Below are 22783 nucleotides of genomic sequence, written 5' to 3' on the forward strand. Positions count from 1 at the left end.
TAGAACAACAAGACTAGGGAAATACTACAACAAGACTACAGAGAGACTACAACAAGACTAGGGAAATACTACAACAAGACTATAGAGAGACTACAACAAGACTAGAGAGAGACTACTAGAGAGAGACTACAACAAGACTAGAGAGAGACTACAACAAGACTACAGCAAAACTACAACAAGACTATAGGGAGACTACAACAAGACTACAGCAAGACTATAGAAAGACTACAACAAGACTACAACAAGACTATAGAGAGACTACAACAAGACTAGAGAGAGACTACAACAAGACTAGAGAGAGACTACAGCGAGACTAGAGAGAGACTACAGCGAGACTAGAGAGAGACTACAGCGAGACTAGAGAGAGACTACAACAAGACTACAACAAGACTACAGCGAGACTAGAGAGAGACTACAGCGAGACTAGAGAGAGACTACAGCGAGACTAGAGAGAGACTACAACAAGACTACAGCAAGACTACAACAAGACTACAGCAAGACTACAGCGAGACTACAGCGAGACTAGAGAGAGACTACAGCGAGACTATAGAGAGACTACAACAAGACTAGAGAGAGACTACAGCGAGACTATAGAGAGACTACAACAAGACTACAGCAAGACTACAGCGAGACTACAACAAGACTAGAGAGAGACTACAGCGAGACTACAACAAGACTACAGCAAGACTAGAGAGAGACTACAGCAAGACTACAGCGAGACTACAACAAGACTAGAGAGAGACTACAACAAGACTATAGAGAGACTACAACAAGACTACAGCGAGACTACAACAAGACTAGAGAGAGACTACAGCGAGACTAGAGAGAGACTACAATAAGACTAGAGAGAGACTACAACAAGACTAGAGAGAGACTACAGCGAGACTAGAGAGAGACTACAGTGAGACTACATCGAGACTACAGCAAGACTACAACAAGACTATAGAAAGACTACAACAAGACTAGAGAGAGACTCCAACAATACTAGAGAGAGACTACCACAAGACTAGAGAGAGACTATAACAAGACTACAACAAGACTACATCAAGACTAGAGAGAGACTACAGCGAGACTAGAGAGAGACAACAACAAGACTAGAGAGAGACTACAACAAGACTATAGAGAGACTACAACAAGACTACAGCAAGACTAGAGAGAGACTACAGCGAGACTACAGCGAGACTACAACAAAACTACAGCGAGACTACAACAAAACTACAGCGAGACTACAACAAGACTATAGAAAGACTACAACAAGACTAGAGAAAGACTACATCGAGAGTAGAGAGAGACTACAGCGAGAATACAACAAGACTATAGAAAGACTACAACACGACTAGAGAGAGACTACAACAAGACTAGAGAGAGACTACAACAAGACTATAGAAAGACTACAAAAAGACTAGAGAGAGACTACATCGAGACTACAGCGAGACTACATCGAGACTACAGCGAGACTACAACAATACTATAGAAAGACTACAACAAGACTAGAGAGAGACTACATCGAGACTAGAGAGAGACTACAAAAAGACTACAACAAAACTACAGCGAGACTCCAGCGAGACTACAGCGAGACTACAGCGAGACTATAGAAAGACTACAACAAGACTACAAAAAGACTATACAAAGACTAAAACAAGTCTACAGCGAGACTACAACAAGACTAAAACAAGTCTACAGCGAGACTACAACAAGACTAAAGAGAGACTACAACAAGACTACAGCGAGACAACAACAAGACTATAGAGAGACTACAACAAGACTAGAGAGAGACTACAACAAGACTAAAGAGAGACTACAACAAGTCTACAGCGAGACTACAACAAGACTAAAGAGAGACTACAACAAGACTACAGCGAGACAACAACAAGACTATAGAGAGACTACAACAAGACTACAGCAAGACTAGAGAGAGACTACAACAAGACTACAGCAAGACTAGAGAGAGACTACAACAAGACTACAACAAAACTACAGCGAGACTACAACAAGACTATAGAAAGACTACAACAAGACTAGAGAAAGACTACAACAAGACTACAACAAGACTACAAAAAGACTATAGAAAGACTAAAACAAGTCTACAGCGAGACTACAACAAGACTACAGAGAGACTAGAGAGAGACTAAAACAAGTCTACAGCGAGACTACAACAAGACTAAAACAAGTCTACAGCGAGACTACAACAAGACTATAGCGAGAACATATGGTTAGGATGTTTAAGCAAAGAAAGATCAGCCCCTGAACATCTTTAAGAGACCTGTAGATACAGATTTGTCCCTGACTTTCAAAGCTGTGTCCACTGAGAAGAGAGTTGTAATAGTTAGCTAAAGTCTTACTGTTAGAGAGACACCACACTAACAACACAACACACCTACACACACTACTGTGTTCCCCCTAGACTACACACCACACTAACAACACGTGTCCACTGAGAAGAGAGTTGTAATAGTTAGCTAAAGTCTTACTGTTCCCTTGAAACAGCAACCGTCTCTCAAACCTCTACATGATGTCTCAGTCCTGCAGTAAGCCTCTACACTAGTCTCACAAGCCATACTCCACAGTCGTCCATGTACTGGGCTGTTATTCTGGCCAAGCAAAACTATCATATCTCAAATTACACCCTATTTCCCTTCCCTTTTATAGTGCATTACTACCCAAAGGCTTCTGGTCAAAAGTAGTGCACTACATAGCTAATAGGGTGCCGTTTAGGGCGTACCCTACTTCAACTCAGGTCAGATCCAAAACACAGAATTCTGCCTATTCCCGCCCCCTAAAGGCAACCCATTGCAACACAACACAACCCCTCAGCCTCCACCTACTCACTGTCTCAGCTCTCTCTCTCTCTCTCTCTCTCTCTCTCTCTCTCTCTCTCTCTCTCTCTCTCTCTCTCTCTCTCTCTCTCTCTCTCTCTCTCTCTCTCTCTCTCTCTCTCTCAGCTCTCTCAGCTCTCTCTCTCTCTCTCTCTCTCTCTCTCTCTCTCTCTCTCTCTCTCTCTCTCTCTCTCTCTCTCTCCCTCTCTCTCTCTCTCTCTCTCTCTCTCTCTCTCTCTCACATGGTGCTCCCACAGATTAAGTCAGCACATTTCAGCTCCTCACCTCCTCTCAGGCCTCCAGCTAGAATACTTGTACTGATTCCACCAACTCTTGACTTCTGACCTCTGCCTTCCAGGGTAGTGATGGTGAGTCGGGACCCAGAGGTCAGCAGGGTATGTTTGGCCAGAAGGGAGACGAAGGATCCAGAGGATTCCCTGGGCTACCTGGACCCATCGGACTGCAGGTACGACTACACATCATACACACTGCACACACACAGTACAACCCAAGTTGTCATTGTTGCAGGTAGACAACATTGTATCCATATTATCACGTGCTCTTTACGCAGGTATGATTACAGATTTAGTACTGGCCGTGTATGAGTTTAACTTTAAACAACGAATATTTACATCACAACACATTACCTGGAATGACATTCACTCTCACGGGTGGCCAAAAATAACAAACTGAACCACACGCCCCCAAAAGTCACGCCTCTAACTCTTATGATAGGCTGCCACCGCTACATTTCCCTCCCACTGCCATGCAATGTGAATGTGCATGTTAAAGCAATTTAGAACATTTCATTCGATACAACAACAAAAAAATCTCATTGATCTGTCAAATTCATAATTTAATTTCAGACAAATTTAGAATAGAATAGAATAGAATAGGTTAAATGTGAAGCTCAACCAGTCTGCTCCTAATGCAGACAGTGCAGACACACACACAGCTATTGCTCCTAATGCAGACAGTGCAGACACACACACAGCTATTGCTCCTAATGCAGACAGTGCAGACACACACACAGCTATTGCTCCTAATGCAGACAGTGCAAACACACACACAGCTATTGCTCCTAATGCAGACAGTGCAGACACACACACAGCTATTGCTACTAATGCAGACAGTACTGAACATCCATCTCCATACAGTCCACTTTCTAGCTGGCATTCTGTCTGTGGACTAATGTTACTGGGAGGGTCTCCATTGGTTTCCAGTCATTCTGTCTGTGGACTAATGTTAATGGGAGAGTCTCCATTGGTTTCCAGTCATTCTGCCTGTGGACTAATGTTAATGGGAGAGTCTCCATTGGTTTCCAGTCATTCTGCCTGTGGACTAATGTTACTGGGAGAGTCTCCATTGGTTTCCAGTCATTCTGCCTGTGGACTAATGTTAATGGGAGAGTCTCCATTGGTTTCCAGTCATTCTGCCTGTGGACTAATGTTAATGGGAGAGTCTCCATTGGTTTCCAGTCATTCTGCCTGTGGACTAATGTTACTGGGAGAGTCTCCATTGGTTTCCAGTCATTCTGCCTGTGGACTAATGTTACTGGGAGAGTCTCCATTGGTTTCCAGTCATTCTGCCTGTGGACTAATGTTAATGGGAGAGTCTCCATTGGTTTCCAGTCATTCTGCCTGTGGACTAATGTTAATGGGAGAGTCTCCATTGGTTTCCAGTCATTCTGCCTGTGGACTAATGTTAATGGGAGAGTCTCCATTGGTTTCCAGTCATTCTGCCTGTGGACTAATGTTAATGGGAGAGTCTCCATTGGTTTCCAGTCATTCTGCCTGTGGACTAATGTTACTGGGAGAGTCTCCATTGGTTTCCAGTCATTCTGCCTGTGGACTAATGTTAATGGGAGAGTCTCCATTGGTTTCCAGTCATTCTGTCTGTGGACTAATGTTAATGGGAGAGTCTCCATTGGTTTCCAGTCCTTCTGCCTGTGGACTAATGTTACTGGGAGAGTCTCCATTGGTTTCCAGCCAAATTCCATTATAATCAACACAGTAATGTTTGGGCCCCAGGGCCTTCCCAGACCTACATGACAACACAAGGACCTAACAAAATGTTCTAACAAAAGCTCTGACAGCACACACACACACACTCGCACGCACGCACACACGCACACACACACACACCCATACACACACACACACACACACATACATACACACGCAAAACCATACACACACACACACGCCCGTGCACGCACACACACACACATGCACGCACGCACGCACACACGCACACACACACACACACAGACACCCATACACACACTCCTGATACATCTTTTTGTCATTTGAGGAAGACTGAAATGCATCAGTTCAGACCGAATGAATCCATAAACGTTGACTTTATGCGTTGGCATTTCCCTTCTCTTTCTGCAGCGCTGCTCAGTCAATGGAAATACTGTCAGAAGAGTCATCAAAATGTGATATTTTACTCATCTATATCTCTGTCCCTCCCGAGCCTCAGCATACGCTTGGTGTTAGTCACTACCAATGCAAACACATCCCTGCCTTTTGAAATAACAACTTTCAGCTATCACATCACAGCCATTAATACCCACCCAGTCTGGAATCATTATTAATTCAACAGAACAGATGATTGTAGAGAGCGCACACACACACACACACACACACACACACACACACTCAATGTTTACAGTGGCTGACGGATGTTTTATATCAAAGGATAGCTTATCATTGAAATAGTTGAGACAACCTGCACTGAGCTGCTCTATTAAAAGTCAATGTCAGAATAACAGCATTATCACAACAACACTATCACAACAACGTTATCGTAACACCGTTATCATATCAACATTGTCACGTCGACATTATCAGAATAGCATTCTCTTGACATTGTTAAAATGTCATTACCATAGCCGTATTATACTAACAGCATTATCGTAACGCCATTATCACCGCAACCTTATCACAACAGCATTGTCACGGCAACAGTTTCATACCAACATTATCATAAAAACGTTATCATAGTAAGTAACAATAAGTAACAATACAGCATTATCGTAACAGCATTGTCAGAATAACACTATCTCGACATTATCGCAGCAGTATCACAACAACATTAGCATCACATCGTTATCATAACTGCATTATCGTATCATTATCATTAAACATTTTGTTTGTGTTATTATCACAACGTTATCATAATAAAAACATTTCATAACAACATTACCACACAACATAATCATAACAACATTATCACACAACATAATCATAACAACATTACCACACAACATAATCATAACAACATTACCACACAACATAATCATAACAACATTACCACACAACATAATCATAACAACATTACCACACAACATAATCATAACAACATTACCACACAACATAATCATAACAACATTACCACACAACATAATCATAACAACATTACCACACAACATAATCATAACAACATTACCACACAACATAATCATAACAACATTATCACACAACATAATCATAACAACATTACCACACAACATAATCATAACAACATTACCACACAACATAATCATAACAACATTATCACACAACATAATCATAACAACATTACCACACAACATAATCATAACAACATTACCACACAACATAATCATAACAACATTATCACACAACATAATCATAACAACATTACCACACAACATAATCATAACAACATTATCACACAACATAATCATAACAACATTACCACACAACATAATCATAACAACATTATCACACAACATAATCATAACAACATTACCACAAAACATAATCATAACAACATTATCACACAACATAATCATAACAACATTATCACACAACATAATCATAACAACATTACCACACAACATAATCATAACAACATTATCACACAACATAATCATAACAACATTACCACACAACATAATCATAACAACATTATCACACAACATAATCATAACAACATTACCACAAAACATAATCATAACAACATTATCACACAACATAATCATAACAACATTACCACACAACATAATCATAACAACATTATCACACAACATAATCATAACAACATTACCACACAACATAATCATAACAACATTACCACACAACATAATCATAACAACATTACCACACAACATAATCATAACAACATTACCACACAACATAATCATAACAACATTACCACACAACATAATCATAACAACATTACCACACAACATAATCATAACAACATTACCACACAACATAATCATAACAACATTACCACACAACATAATCATAACAACATTACCACACAACATAATCATAACAACATTACCACACAACATAATCATAACAACATTACCACACAACATAATCATAACAACATTATCACAATAACATTAGCACATTCTATTCACCTGCTTGGCCTTGGTCTTTATCTAATTCTTAAGGCATTGGTAATAATGGTATGCAAGTGATAGAGGTTTCAGTCTTCACTGTGTTTATAATGGCAGAGGTTTCAGTCTTCACTGTGTTTATAATGGCAGAGGTTTCAGTCTTCACTGTGTTTATAATGGCAGAGGTTTCAGTCTTCACTGTGTTTATAATGGCAGAGGTTTCAGTCTTCACTGTGTTTATAATGGCAGAGGTTTCAGTCTTCACTGTGTTTATAATGGCAGAGGTTTCAGTCTTCACGGTGTATATAATGACAGAGGTTTCAGTCTTCACTGTGTTTATAATGACAGAGGTTTCAGTCTTCACTGTGTTTATAATGACAGGGTTTCAGTCTTCACTGTGTTTATAATGGCAGAGGTTTCAGTCTTCACTGTGTTTATAATGGCAGAGGTTTCAGTCTTCACTGTGTTTATAATGACAGAGGTTTCAGTCGTCACTGTGTTTATAATGGCAGAGGTTTCAGTCTTCACTGTGTTTATAATGGCAGAGGTTTCAGTCTTCACTGTGTTTATAATGACAGAGGTTTCAGTCTTCACTGTGTTTATAATGGCAGAGGTTTCAGTCTTCACTGTGTTTATAATGGCAGAGGTTTCAGTCTTCACTGTGTTTATAATGACAGAGCTTTCAGTCTTCACTGTGTTTATAATGGCAGAGGTTTCAGTCTTCACTGTGTTTATAATGGCAGAGGTTTCAGTCTTCACTGTGTTTATAATGGCAGAGGTTTCTGTCTTCACTGTGTTTGTAAAGGCAGAGGTTTCAGTCTTCACTGTGTTTATAAGGACAGAGGTTTCAGTCTTCACTGTGTTTATAATGGCAGAGGATTCAGTCTTCACTGTGTTTATAATGGCAGAGGTTTCAGTCTTCACTGTGTTTATAATGGCAGAGGTTTCAGTCTTCACTGTGTTTATAAGGGCAGAGGTTTCAGTCTTCACTGTGTTTATAATCACAGTTTCAGTCTTCACTGTGTTTTTTAATGGCAGAGGTTTCAGTCTTCACTGTGTTTATAATGGCAGAGGTTTCAGTCTTCACTGTGTATGTAATGACAGAGGTTTCAGTCTTCACTGTGTTTATCATGACAGAGGTTTCAGTCTTCACTGTGTTTATAATGACAGAGGTTTCAGTCTTCACTGTGTTTATAATGGCAGAGGTTTCAGTCTTCACTGTGTTTATAATGGCAGAGGTTTCAGTCTTCACTGTGTTTGTAATGGCAGAGGTTTCAGTCTTCACTGTGTTTATAATGACAGAGGTTTCAGTCTTCACTGTGTTTATAATGGCAGAGGTTTCAGTCTTCACTGTGTTTATAATGGCAGAGGTTTCAGTCTTCACTGTGTTTATAATGGCAGAGGTTTCAGGCTTCACGGTGTATATAATGACAGAGGTTTCAGTCTTCACTGTGTTTATAATGACAGAGGTTTCAGTCTTCACTGTGTTTATAATGACAGAGGTTTCAGTCTTCACTGTGTTTATAATGACAGGGTTTCAGTCTTCACTGTGTTTATAATGGCAGAGGTTTCAGTCTTCACTGTGTTTATAATGGCAGGGGTTTCAGTCTTCACTGTGTTTATAATGACAGAGGGTTTCAGTCTTCACTGTGTTTATAAGGACAGAGGTTTCAGTCTTCACTGTTTATAATGGCAGAGGTTTCAGTCTTCACTGTGTTTATAATGGCAGAGGTTTCAGTCTTCACTGTGTTTGTAATGACAGAGGTTTCAGTCTTCACTGTGTTTGTAATGACAGAGGTTTCAGTCTTCACTGTTTATAATGGCAGAGGTTTCAGTCTTCACTGTGTTTATAATGGCAGAGGTTTCAGTCTTCACTGTGTTTATAATGGCAGAGGTTTTAGTCTTCACTGTGTTTGTAAAGGCAGAGGTTTCAGTCTTCACTGTGTTTATAATGACAGAGGTTTCAGTCTTCACTGTGTTTATCATGACAGAGGTTTCAGTTCACTGTGTTTATAATGACAGAGGTTTCAGTCTTCACTGTGTTTTTTAATGACAGAGGTTTCAGTCTTCACTGTGTTTATAATGACAGAGGTTTCAGTCTTCACTGTGTTTATAATGACAGAGGGTTCAGTCTTCACTGTGTTTATAAGGGCAGAGGTTTCAGTCTTCACTGTGTTTAAAATGACAGAGGGTTTCAGTCTTCACTGTGTTTATAATGACAGGGGGTTTCAGTCTTCACTGTGTTTATAATGGCAGAGGTTTCAGTCTTCACTGTGTTCATAATGGCAGAGGTTTCAGTCTTCACTGTGTTTATAATGGCAGAGGTTTCAGTCTTCACTGTGTTTATAATGGCAGAGGTTTCAGTCTTCACTGTGTTTATAATGGCAGAGGTTTCAGTCTTCACTGTGTTTATAATGGCAGAGGTTTCAGTCTTCACTGTGTTTATAATGGCAGAGGTTTCAGTCTTCACGGTGTATATAATGACAGAGTTTTCAGTCTTCACTGTGTTTATAATGACAGAGGTTTCAGTCTTCACTGTGTTTATAATGACAGGGTTTCAGTCTTCACTGTGTTTATAATGGCAGAGGTTTCAGTCTTCACTGTGTTTATAATGGCAGAGGTTTCAGTCTTCACTGTGTTTATAATGACAGAGGTTTCAGTCGTCACTGTGTTTATAATGGCAGAGGTTTCAGTCTTCACTGTGTTTATAATGGCAGAGGTTTCAGTCTTCACTGTGTTTATAATGACAGAGGTTTCAGTCTTGACTGTGTTTATAATGGCAGAGGTTTCAGTCTTCACTGTGTTTATAATGGCAGAGGTTTCAGTCTTCACTGTGTTTATAATGACAGAGCTTTCAGTCTTCACTGTGTTTATAATGGCAGAGGTTTCAGTCTTCACTGTGTTTATAATGGCAGAGGTTTCAGTCTTCACTGTGTTTATAATGGCAGAGGTTTCTGTCTTCACTGTGTTTGTAAAGGCAGAGGTTTCAGTCTTCACTGTGTTTATAAGGACAGAGGTTTCAGTCTTCACTGTGTTTATAATGGCAGAGGATTCAGTCTTCACTGTGTTTATAATGGCAGAGGTTTCAGTCTTCACTGTGTTTATAATGGCAGAGGTTTCAGTCTTCACTGTGTTTATAAGGGCAGAGGTTTCAGTCTTCACTGTGTTTATAATCACAGTTTCAGTCTTCACTGTGTTTTTTAATGGCAGAGGTTTCAGTCTTCACTGTGTTTATAATGGCAGAGGTTTCAGTCTTCACTGTGTATGTAATGACAGAGGTTTCAGTCTTCACTGTGTTTATCATGACAGAGGTTTCAGTCTTCACTGTGTTTATAATGACAGAGGTTTCAGTCTTCACTGTGTTTATAATGGCAGAGGTTTCAGTCTTCACTGTGTTTATAATGGCAGAGGTTTCAGTCTTCACTGTGTTTGTAATGGCAGAGGTTTCAGTCTTCACTGTGTTTATAATGACAGAGGTTTCAGTCTTCACTGTGTTTATAATGGCAGAGGTTTCAGTCTTCACTGTGTTTATAATGGCAGAGGTTTCAGTCTTCACTGTTTATAATGGCAGAGGTTTCAGTCTTCACTGTGTTTATAATGGCAGAGGTTTCAGTCTTCACTGTGTTTGTAATGACAGAGGTTTCAGTCTTCACTGTGTTTGTAATGACAGAGGTATCAGTCTTCACTGTTTATAATGGCAGAGGTTTCAGTCTTCACTGTGTTTATAATGGCAGAGGTTTCAGTCTTCACTGTGTTTATAATGGCAGAGGTTTTAGTCTTCACTGTGTTTGTAAAGGCAGAGGTTTCAGTCTTCACTGTGTTTATAATGACAGAGGTTTCAGTCTTCACTGTGTTTATCATGACAGAGGTTTCAGTTCACTGTGTTTATAATGACAGAGGTTTCAGTCTTCACTGTGTTTTTTAATGACAGAGGTTTCAGTCTTCACTGTGTTTATAATGACAGAGGTTTCAGTCTTCACTGTGTTTATAATGACAGAGGGTTCAGTCTTCACTGTGTTTATAAGGGCAGAGGTTTCAGTCTTCACTGTGTTTAAAATGACAGAGGGTTTCAGTCTTCACTGTGTTTATAATGACAGGGGGTTTCAGTCTTCACTGTGTTTATAATGGCAGAGGTTTCAGTCTTCACTGTGTTCATAATGGCAGAGGTTTCAGCCTTCACTGTGTTTATAATGGCAGAGGTTTCAGTCTTCACTGTGTTTATAATGGCAGAGGTTTCAGTCTTCACTGTGTTTATAATGGCAGAGGTTTCAGTCTTCACTGTGTTTATAATGGCAGAGGTTTCAGTCTTCACTGTGTTTATAATGGCAGAGGTTTCAGTCTTCACGGTGTATATAATGACAGAGGTTTCAGTCTTCACTGTGTTTATAATGACAGAGGTTTCAGTCTTCACTGTGTTTATAATGACAGGGTTTCAGTCTTCACTGTGTTTATAATGGCAGAGGTTTCAGTCTTCACTGTGTTTATAATGGCAGAGGTTTCAGTCTTCACTGTGTTTATAATGACAGAGGTTTCAGTCGTCACTGTGTTTATAATGGCAGAGGTTTCAGTCTTCACTGTGTTTATAATGGCAGAGGTTTCAGTCTTCACTGTGTTTATAATGACAGAGGTTTCAGTCTTGACTGTGTTTATAATGGCAGAGGTTTCAGTCTTCACTGTGTTTATAATGGCAGAGGTTTCAGTCTTCACTGTGTTTATAATGACAGAGCTTTCAGTCTTCACTGTGTTTATAATGGCAGAGGTTTCAGTCTTCACTGTGTTTATAATGGCAGAGGTTTCAGTCTTCACTGTGTTTATAATGGCAGAGGTTTCTGTCTTCACTGTGTTTGTAAAGGCAGAGGTTTCAGTCTTCACTGTGTTTATAAGGACAGAGGTTTCAGTCTTCACTGTGTTTATAATGGCAGAGGATTCAGTCTTCACTGTGTTTATAATGGCAGAGGTTTCAGTCTTCACTGTGTTTATAATGGCAGAGGTTTCAGTCTTCACTGTGTTTATAAGGGCAGAGGTTTCAGTCTTCACTGTGTTTATAATCACAGTTTCAGTCTTCACTGTGTTTTTTAATGGCAGAGGTTTCAGTCTTCACTGTGTTTATAATGGCAGAGGTTTCAGTCTTCACTGTGTATGTAATGACAGAGGTTTCAGTCTTCACTGTGTTTATCATGACAGAGGTTTCAGTCTTCACTGTGTTTATAATGACAGAGGTTTCAGTCTTCACTGTGTTTATAATGGCAGAGGTTTCAGTCTTCACTGTGTTTATAATGGCAGAGGTTTCAGTCTTCACTGTGTTTGTAATGGCAGAGGTTTCAGTCTTCACTGTGTTTATAATGACAGAGGTTTCAGGCTTCACTGTGTTTATAATGGCAGAGGTTTCAGTCTTCACTGTGTTTATAATGGCAGAGGTTTCAGTCTTCACTGTGTTTATAATGGCAGAGGTATCAGTCTTCACTGTGTTTATAATGGCAGAGGTTTCAGTCTTCACTGTGTTTATAATGGCAGAGGTTTCAGTCTTCACTGTGTTTGTAATGGCAGAGGTTTCAGTCTTCACTGTGTTTATAATGGCAGAGGTTTCAGTCTTCACTGTGTTTATAATGGCAGAGGTTTCAGTCTTCACTGTGTTTATATTGGCAGGGGTTTCAGTCTTCACTGTGTTTATAATGACAGAGGGTTTCAGTCTTCACTGTGTTTATAAGGACAGAGGTTTCAGTCTTCACTGTTTATAATGGCAGAGGTTTCAGTCTTCACTGTGTTTATAATGGCAGAGGTTTCAGTCTTCACTGTGTTTGTAATGACAGAGGTTTCAGTCTTCACTGTGTTTGTAATGACAGAGGTTTCAGTCTTCACTGTTTATAATGGCAGAGGTTTCAGTCTTCACTGTGTTTATAATGGCAGAGGTTTCAGTCTTCACTGTGTTTATAATGGCAGAGGTTTTAGTCTTCACTGTGTTTGTAAAGGCAGAGGTTTCAGTCTTCACTGTGTTTATAATGACAGAGGTTTCAGTCTTCACTGTGTTTTTCATGACAGAGGTTTCAGTTCACTGTGTTTATAATGACAGAGGTTTCAGTCTTCACTGTGTTTTTTAATGACAGAGGTTTCAGTCTTCACTGTGTTTATAATGACAGAGGTTTCAGTCTTCACTGTGTTTATAATGACAGAGGGTTCAGTCTTCACTGTGTTTATAAGGGCAGAGGTTTCAGTCTTCACTGTGTTTAAAATGACAGAGGGTTTCAGTCTTCACTGTGTTTATAATGACAGGGGGATCAGTCTTCACTGTGTTTATAATGGCAGAGGTTTCAGTCTTCACTGTGTTCATAATGGCAGAGGTTTCAGTCTTCACTGTGTTTATAATGGCAGAGGTTTCAGTCTTCACTGTGTTTATAATGGCAGAGGTTCCAGTCTTCACTGTGTTTATAATGACAGGGTTTCAGTCTTCACTGTGTTTATAATGGCAGAGGTTTCAGTCTTCACTGTGTTTGTAATGACAGAGGTTTCAGTCTTCACTGTGTTTATAATGACAGGGTTTCAGTCTTCACTGTGTTTATAATGGCAGAGGTTTCAGTCTTCACGGTGTATATAATGACAGAGGTTTCAGTCTTCACTGTGTTTATAATGACAGAGGTTTCAGTCTTCACTGTGTTTATAATGACAGAGGTTTCAGTCTTCACTGTGTTTATAATGACAGGGTTTCAGTTTTCACTGTGTTTATAATGACAGAGGTTTCAGTCTTCACTGTTTATAATGGCAGAGGTTTCAGTCTTCACTGTGTTTATAATGGCAGAGGTTTTAGTCTTCACTGTGTTTGTAAAGGCAGAGGTTTCAGTCTTCACTGTGTTTATAATGACAGAGGTTTCAGTCTTCACTGTGTTTATCATGACAGAGGTTTCAGTTCACTGTGTTTATAATGACAGAGGTTTCAGTCTTCACTGTGTTTTTTAATGACAGAGGTTTCAGTCTTCACTGTGTTTATAATGACAGAGGTTTCAGTCTTCACTGTGTTTATAATGACAGAGGGTTCAGTCTTCACTGTGTTTATAAGGGCAGAGGTTTCAGTCTTCACTGTGTTTAAAATGACAGAGGGTTTCAGTCTTCACTGTGTTTATAATGACAGGGGGTTTCAGTCTTCACTGTGTTTATAATGGCAGAGGTTTCAGTCTTCACTGTGTTCATAATGGCAGAGGTTTCAGTCTTCACTGTGTTTATAATGGCAGAGGTTTCAGTCTTCACTGTGTTTATAATGGCAGAGGTTCCAGTCTTCACTGTGTTTATAATGACAGGGTTTCAGTCTTCACTGTGTTTATAATGGCAGAGGTTTCAGTCTTCACTGTGTTTGTAATGACAGAGGTTTCAGTCTTCACTGTGTTTATAATGACAGGGTTTCAGTCTTCACTGTGTTTATAATGGCAGAGGTTTCAGTCTTCACTGTGTTTGTAATGACAGAGGTTTCAGTCTTCACTGTGTTTATAATGGCAGAGGTCTCAGTCTTGACTGTGTTTATAAGGGCAGAGGTTTCAGTCTTCACTGTGTTTATAATGACAGAGGTTTTTTTTTTATTTTTTTTTATTTTACCAGGTAAATTGACTGAGAACACGTTCTCATTTGCAGCAACGACCTGGGGAATAGTTACAGGGGAGAGGAGGGGGATGAATGAGCCAATTGTAAACTGGGGATTATTAGGTGACCATGATGGTTTGAGGGCCAGATTGGAAATTTAGTTTCAGTCTTCACTGTGTTTATAATGACAGAGGTTTCAGTCTTCACTGTGTTTTTTAATGACAGAGGTTTCAGTCTTCACTGTGTTTATAATGGCAGAGGTAAATAAATTAGCTCTCTCTCCAATGACCAACATAAATCAACTATATGACCATAATGTTTCTCATATAGTGTCACGATGACTGATATTCCTGTCAGTTCAGTTTGAAACGAACCTATTACAACTTTATTGTTACGCCCTCATATCAATTACAGTACTCCCTCTCTCCCACTTTCTCTCTCTCTGTGTCTCTGTCTCTGTTTCTCTCTCTCTCTCCTCGCTTGCTCGCTCTCTCTCTTCTCTCTCTCTCTCTCCCTCTCTCTCTCTCTCTCTCTCTGTCTCTCTGTTTCTGTCTCTCTCTTTCTGTCTCTCTCTGTCTCTCTCTCTGTTTCTCTCTCTGTCTCTCTGTCTCTCTCTCTCTTCTCCCTCTCCCTCTCTCTCTCTCCCTCTCTCCCACTTTCTCTCTCTCTGTGTCTCTGTCTCTGTTTCTCTCTCTCTCCTCTCTCGCTCTCTCTCTTCTCTCTCTCTCTCTCTCTCTCTCTCCCTCTCTCTCTCCCTCTCTCCCTCTCTCTCTCTCTGTCTCTGTCTCTCTCTTTCTGTCTCTCTCTTTCTGTCTCTCTCTCTGTCTCTCTCTCTGTTTCTCTCTCTGTCTCTCTCTCTCTCTCTTCTCCCTCTCTCTCTCTCCCTCTCTCCCTCTCTCTCTCTCTGTCTCTGTCTCTCTCTTTCTGTCTCTCTCTCTGTTTCTCTCTCTGTCTCTCTCTCTGTCTCTCTCTCTGTTTCTCTCTCTGTCTCTCTCTCGCTCTATATGTCTCTCTCTCGCTCTCTTTGCAACACAAGAAAACAACTGATTGTCTTCAGCTAGCTTTAGTTCCTGTTTCCTGTGGATGTTGACAAATCACATCGCAGCTTGTAATTTAGATGGTGTGATTGCAGCCAGGCCTCCCGTAGACCATAATTACCTAGGTGTTCCTGCTGAATAATTATGTCTTTATTCTGCAAGAGTTTTCGGTTTGTTCATGTGTTCAATATGAACACACACACACACACACAAACCCACCCAAGCACACACACACACGCACGCACGCACGCACACACACACACACACACACACACACACACACACACACACACACACACACACACACACACACACACACAAACCCACACAAGCACACACACACACACACACACACACACACACAAACCCACCCAAGCACACACACACACACACACACACACACACACACACACACACACACACACACACAGTATTATGCTGCAGTGCGATGCGTGTTTATAATGAACACTCTGAACACTCAGTTGTACAAAAGCATGCATTTCTAATGAATGTTTGAGTTCATTTCTGTTATGCTACACTATGATAAATATGTCATTTAAAATATCTATATTGTGTAATCAGTGTTATTGATATGTTGTTTGGAAAGTTAGATAAAATAGTGTAATGAAAAAGTCAAGAGCTGCCCGTATCCATTTCAAATCGATATCATCATTGTGGACCACGATGCATTATTCAGTGTGAACACGTCTTTGTTGTTGAGTATTAAAGAGCGTCTCTCCTTTTATTTTTCTCAGGGTCTGCCTGGTACATCAGGAGAGAAGGGAGAGAACGGGGACGTCGGCCCAATGGTGAGGCAGCCATTTTGGAATCACACCAGAGTACAGACGTCCAAGTAGATCCAAACCGCTTGATTGGATACGGCCTGTTGTGATGTCACGGTCTTAATGTTTATTGTTTGTTGTTTATGTTGACGTGGTGTTATTGTTGATTGTTTACGTTGACCTGGTGTTATTGTTGAGTGTTTATGTTGACACGGTGTTATTGTTGATTGTTTACGTTGACATGCTGTTATTGTTTATTGTTTACATTGACATGGTGTTATTGTTGCTTGTTTATGTTGACATGCTGTTATTGTTGATTGTTTACATTGACAGGGTCCACCTGGTCCTCCAGGTCCCAGAGGTCCCCAGGGTTCTAGTGGATCTGACGTAAGTGTCTGAATATTCAATATTATTATTCTGAATAGTTTAACATGGCATTACACCAGAGTATATTATTATTATGAATAGTTTAACATGTCATTATACTAGAGTATATTATTCTGAATAGTTTAACATATCATTACACTAGAGTATATTATTATTATGAATAGTTTAACATATCATTACACTAGAGTATATTATTACGAATAGTTTAACATGTCATTACAGTAGAGTATATTATTATGAATCGTTTAACATATCATTATACTAGAGTATATTATTCTGAATAGTTTAGCATGTCATTACAGTAGAGTATATTGTTATGAATAGTTTAACATGTCATTACAGTAGAGTATATTATTATGAATAGTTTAACATATCATTATACTAGAGTATATTATTATGAATAGCTTAACAAATCATTACACTAGCGTATATTATTATGCATAGTTTAACATGTCATTACACTGCATGCTGCTCCATACCCTGTGTTATGATGACCTGGCGTTTTTTATGATTGATTGATTGATTGGTTGGTTATTTGGTTGGTTGGTGGTTTAATTGGTTGATTGGTTGATGTATTGATTGATTTGTTGATTGGTTGATTGGATGATTGGTTGACTGGATGACTGATTGGTTGACTGGATGACTGATTGGTTGGTTATTTGGTTGGTTGGTGGATTAATTGGTTGGTTGGTTGGTTAATGTAGTGATTGATTGGTTGATTGGTTGGATGGTTGATTGATTGATTGGTTGATTGACTGGACAGTTGGTTGGTTGGTGGATTGATTGATTGGTTGTTTTGTATCCTATCCACAGGGTGCCCAAGGCCCTCCTAGTGGATTCATTGGTTGGTTGGTTAATGTAGTGATTGATTGGTTGATTGATTGATTGATTGGTTGTTTTGTATCCTATCCACAGGGTGCCCAAGGCCCTCCTGGTGGAGTGGGTTCAATGGGAGGTAATGGAGAAAAAGGAGAGAGCGGTGAAGCCGGCAACCCGGGACCATCCGGAGAGCCTGGTGGTGGAGTAAGTATCCCGTTTGATTCAAATACAGAAAATCTTTAAAAAATGTCATTCAATAAATGATAATTAGAACAGATAAAACAGGGAAAACAACACAACATTTATTAGTGTATAGTATTTTCATTTATGTTTAGCAGTGTGTGATTAGGTTACAAATCGAGGTTGTTCCTATTTTGTAATTGCAGCTGTAATTGAACATTGTTTTTTTTTGTGACAGTCACAGTAGAGAATCCTTCCTCTTACTGCGTCCCCTTCTGATGACTCACAGCTTAGGGGAAAGACGGGGCGTTCTCTTCACACGTCATCATTATCACAGTCATGGTTTAGACAGTCTCAGCTCTGAACTATTCATCACAACAACAGTGGGAAGTTAATAACTGATCTGGGACCAGGCTATGACAGGGGGGAGTTAAGGTATAACTGATCTGGGACCAGGCTATGGCAGGGGGAAGTTAATAACTGATCTGGGACCAGGCTATGACAGGGGGAAGTTAATAACTGATCTGGGACCAGGCTATGACAGGGGGAAGTTAAGGTATAACTGATCTGGGACCAGGCTATGACAGGGGGAAGTTAATAACTGATCTGGGACCAGGCTATGACAGGGGAAGTTAAGGTATAACTGATCTGGGACCAGGCTATGACAGGGGGAAGTTAAGGTATAACTGATCTGGGACCAGGCTATGACAGGGGGAAGTTAATAACTGATCTGGGATCAGGCTATGACAGGGGAAAGTTAAGGTATAACTGATCTGGGATCAGGCTATGACAGGGGGAAGTTAATAACTGATCTGGGACCAGGCTATGACAGGGGGAAGTTAATAACTGATCTGGGACCAGGCTATGACAGGGGGAAGTTAAGGTATAACTGATCTGGGATCAGGCTATGACAGGGGGGAGTTAATAACTGATCTGGGATCAGGCTATGACAGGGGGAAGTTAAGGTATAACTGATCTGGGACCAGGCTATGACAGGGGGAAGTTAAGGTATAACTGATCTGGGACCAGGCTATGACAGGGGGAAGTTAAGGTATAACTGATCTGGGACCAGGCTATGACAGGGGGAAGTTAATAACTGATCTGGGACCAGGCTATGACAGGGGGAAGTTAATAACTGATCTGGGATCAGGCTATGACAGGGGGAAGTTAATAACTGATCTGGGACCAGGCTATGACAGGGGGAAGTTAATAACTGATCTGGGACCAGGCTATGACAGGGGGGAGTTAATAACTGATCTGGGATCAGGCTATGACAGGGGGAAGTTAAGGTATAACTGATCTGGGACCAGGCTATGACAGGAGGAAGTTAATAACTGATCTGGGATCAGGCTATGACAGGGGGAAGTTAATAACTGATCTGGGACCAGGCTATGACAAGGGGAAGTTAAGGTATAACTGATCTGGGACTAGGCTATGACAGGGGGAAGTTAATAACTGATCTGGGACCAGGCTATGACAGGGGGAAGTTAAGGTATAACTGATCTGGGACCAGGCTATGACAGGGGGAAGTTAATAACTGATCTGGGACCAGACTATGACAGGGGGAAGTTAAGGTATAACTGATCTGGGACCAGGCTATGACAGGGGGAAGTTAAGGTATAACTGATCTGGGATCAGGCTATGACAGGGGGAAGTTAAGGTATAACTGATCTGGGATCAGGCTATGACAGGGGGAAGTTAAGGTATAACTGATCTGGGACCAGGCTATGACAGGGGGGAGTTAAGGTATAACTGATCTGGGACCAGGCTATGACAGGGGAAGTTAATAACTGATCTGGGACCAGGCTATGACAGGGGGAAGTTAAGGTATAACTGATCTGGGACCAGGCTATGACAGGGGGGAGTTAAGGTATAACTGATCTGGGACCAGGCTATGACAGGGGGAAGTTAAGGTATAACTGATCTGGGACCAGGCTATGACAGGGGAAGTTAATAATTGATCTGGGACCAGGCTATGACAGGGGGAAGTTAATAACTGATCTGGGACCAGGCTATGACAGGGGGAAGTTAATAACTGATCTGGGACCAGGCTATGACAGGGGGAAGTTAATAACTGATCTGGGACCAGGCTATGACAGGGGGAAGTTAATAACTGATCTGGGACCAGGCTATGACAGGGGGAAGTTAATAACTGATCTGGGACCAGGCTATGACAGGGGGAAGTTAAGGTATAACTTCTAGTCTGGCTGGTCCTTACTGGGGTTTCCTCCATAGGAAATACTTGGGCCGGCAGCTTGGTCAATCCATATTTTCGAATTGTTCATTGCCCAGCAGAGCATTTGGTTATGATCATTGATTATCCCTTCCCCTCCCAGAAAGATAATAAATTAGGATCAATATCATAGATTACAGCTGTGCTTCCATCCAACCCCAGACCCATTAAATTCATATCAGAGCGTTGATCATTGATTGTTGGCTGTGCTGTGGTTTGTGGTTGTGTAGTGCTGTCAGGTTTAATCAGTACAGAACACTAGTCCCTGATAGGACTCTCTGGCTTGTCACGCAAATGACACCCATGTTCCCTATTCAGGGCATTAATTTTGACCAGAGCCATAGGGGACGTAGACCCTTTCTCCTCCTCTACTCAGCGTCCGTCACAGCATATCGACACGGCTGTCTGCTCCTCTATCTGTTTACAGTGTCAGAACGAAACAGACAGTGACAGGTAGGGAGGGAACAGACAGGGACAGATAGGGACAGGTAGGGAGGGAACAGGGACAGATAGTGACAGGTAGGGAGGGAACAGACAGGGACAGATAGTGACAGGTAGAGAGGGAACAGACAGGGACAGATAGTGACAGGTAGGGAGGGAACAGACAGGGACAGATAGTGACAGGGACAGATAGTGACAGGTAGAGAGGGAACAGACAGGGACAGATAGTGACAGGTAGGGAGGGAACAGACAGGGACAGATAGTGACAGGTAGAGAGGGAACAGACAGGGACAGATAGTGACAGGTAGGGAGGGAACAGACAGGGACAGATAGTGACAGATAGTGACAGGTAGGGAGGGAACAGGGACAGATAGTGACAGGGACAGATAGTGACAGGTAGGGAGGGAGCAGACAGGGACATATAGTGACAGGTAGGGAGGGAACAGACAGGGACATATAGTGACAGGTAGGGAGGGAACAGACAGGGACAGATAGTGACAGGTAGGGAGGGAACAGACAGGGACAGATAGTGACAGATAGGGAGGGAACAGACAGGGACAGATAGTGACAGGTAGAGAGGGAACAGACAGGGACAGATAGTGACAGGTAGGGAGGGAACAGACAGGGACAGATAGTGACAGGTAGAGAGGGAACAGACAGGGACAGATAGTGACAGGTAGGGAGGGAACAGACAGGGACAGATAGTGACAGGTAGAGAGGGAACAGACAGGGACAGATAGGGACAGATAGTGACAGGTAGGGAGGGAACAGACAGGGACAGATAGTGACAGGTAGAGAGGGAACAGACAGGGACAGATAGTGACAGGTAGGGAGGGAACAGACAGGGACATATAGTGACAGGTAGAGAGGGAACAGGGACAGATAGTGACAGGTAGGGAGGGAACAGGGACAGATAGTGACAGGGACAGATAGTGACATGTAGGGAGGGAGCAGACAGGGACATATAGTGACAGGTAGGGAGGGAACAGACAGGGACATATAGTGACAGGTAGGGAGGGAACAGACAGGGACAGATAGTGACAGATAGGGAGGGAACAGGGACAGATAGTGACATGGGCAGATAGTGACAGGTAGGGAGGGAACAGGGACAGATAGTGACAGGTAGGGAGGGAACAGACAGGGACATATAGTGACAGGTAGGGAGGGGACAGACAGGGATAGATAGTGACAGGTAGAGAGGGAACAGACAGGGACAGATAGTGACAGGTAGGGAGGGAACAGACAGGGACAGATAGTGACAGGTAGAGAGGGGACAGACAGGGACAGATAGTGACAGGTAGGGAGGGAACAGGGACATATAGTGACAGGTAGAGAGGGAACAGACAGGGACAGATAGTGACAGGTAGGGAGGGAACAGACAGGGACAGATAGTGACAGATAGTGACAGGTAGGGAGGGAACAGGGACATATAGTGACAGGTAGAGAGGGAACAGACAGGGACAGATAGTGACAGGTAGGGAGGGAACAGGGACAGATAGGGACAGGTAGGGAGGGAACAGGGACAGATAGGGACAGGTAGGGAGGGAACAGGGACAGATAGTGACAGGTAGGGAGGGAACAGACAGGGACATATAGTGACAGGTAGAGAGGGAACAGACAGGGACAGATAGTGACAGGTAGGGAGGGAACAGACAGGGACAGATAGTGACAGGTAGAGAGGGAACAGACAGGGACAGATAGTGACAGGTAGGGAGGGAACAGGGACAGATAGTGACAGGTAGAGAGGGAACAGACAGGGACAGATAGTGACAGATAGTGACAGGTAGGGAGGGAACAGGGACAGATAGTGACAGGTAGGGAGGGAACAGGGACATATAGTGACAGGTAGAGAGGGAACAGACAGGGACAGATAGTGACAGGTAGGGAGGGAACAGACAGGGACAGATAGTGACAGGGACAGATAGTGACAGGTAGAGAGGGAACAGGCAGGGACAGATAGTGACAGGTATGGAGGGAACAGACAGGGACAGATAGTGACAGGTAGAGAGGGAACAGACAGGGACAGATTGTGACAGGTAGGGAGGGAACAGGGACAGATAGTGACAGGTAGAGAGGGAACAGACAGGGACAGATAGTGACAGATAGTGACAGGTAGGGAGGGAACAGGGACATATAGTGACAGG

General features: G+C 41.8%; 1 protein-coding gene across 1 annotated transcript in view; it reads left to right on the plus strand.

Moving 5' to 3' along the window:
- LOC129823540 (collagen alpha-1(XI) chain-like) overlaps positions 1–22783 on the plus strand; it is a gene marked incomplete in the record, with an annotated part of 214728 nt that overhangs the window by 164275 nt on the left and 27670 nt on the right. Inside the window, 4 exon segments of the mRNA XM_055882338.1 lie at positions 3175–3282; positions 16553–16606; positions 16913–16966; positions 17882–17989. Coding sequence (XP_055738313.1) covers positions 3175–3282; positions 16553–16606; positions 16913–16966; positions 17882–17989 — 324 coding nt within the window.

Source organism: Salvelinus fontinalis, chromosome 26 (assembly GCF_029448725.1).
Source record: "Salvelinus fontinalis isolate EN_2023a chromosome 26, ASM2944872v1, whole genome shotgun sequence".
Lineage (NCBI taxonomy): Eukaryota > Metazoa > Chordata > Actinopteri > Salmoniformes > Salmonidae > Salvelinus > Salvelinus fontinalis.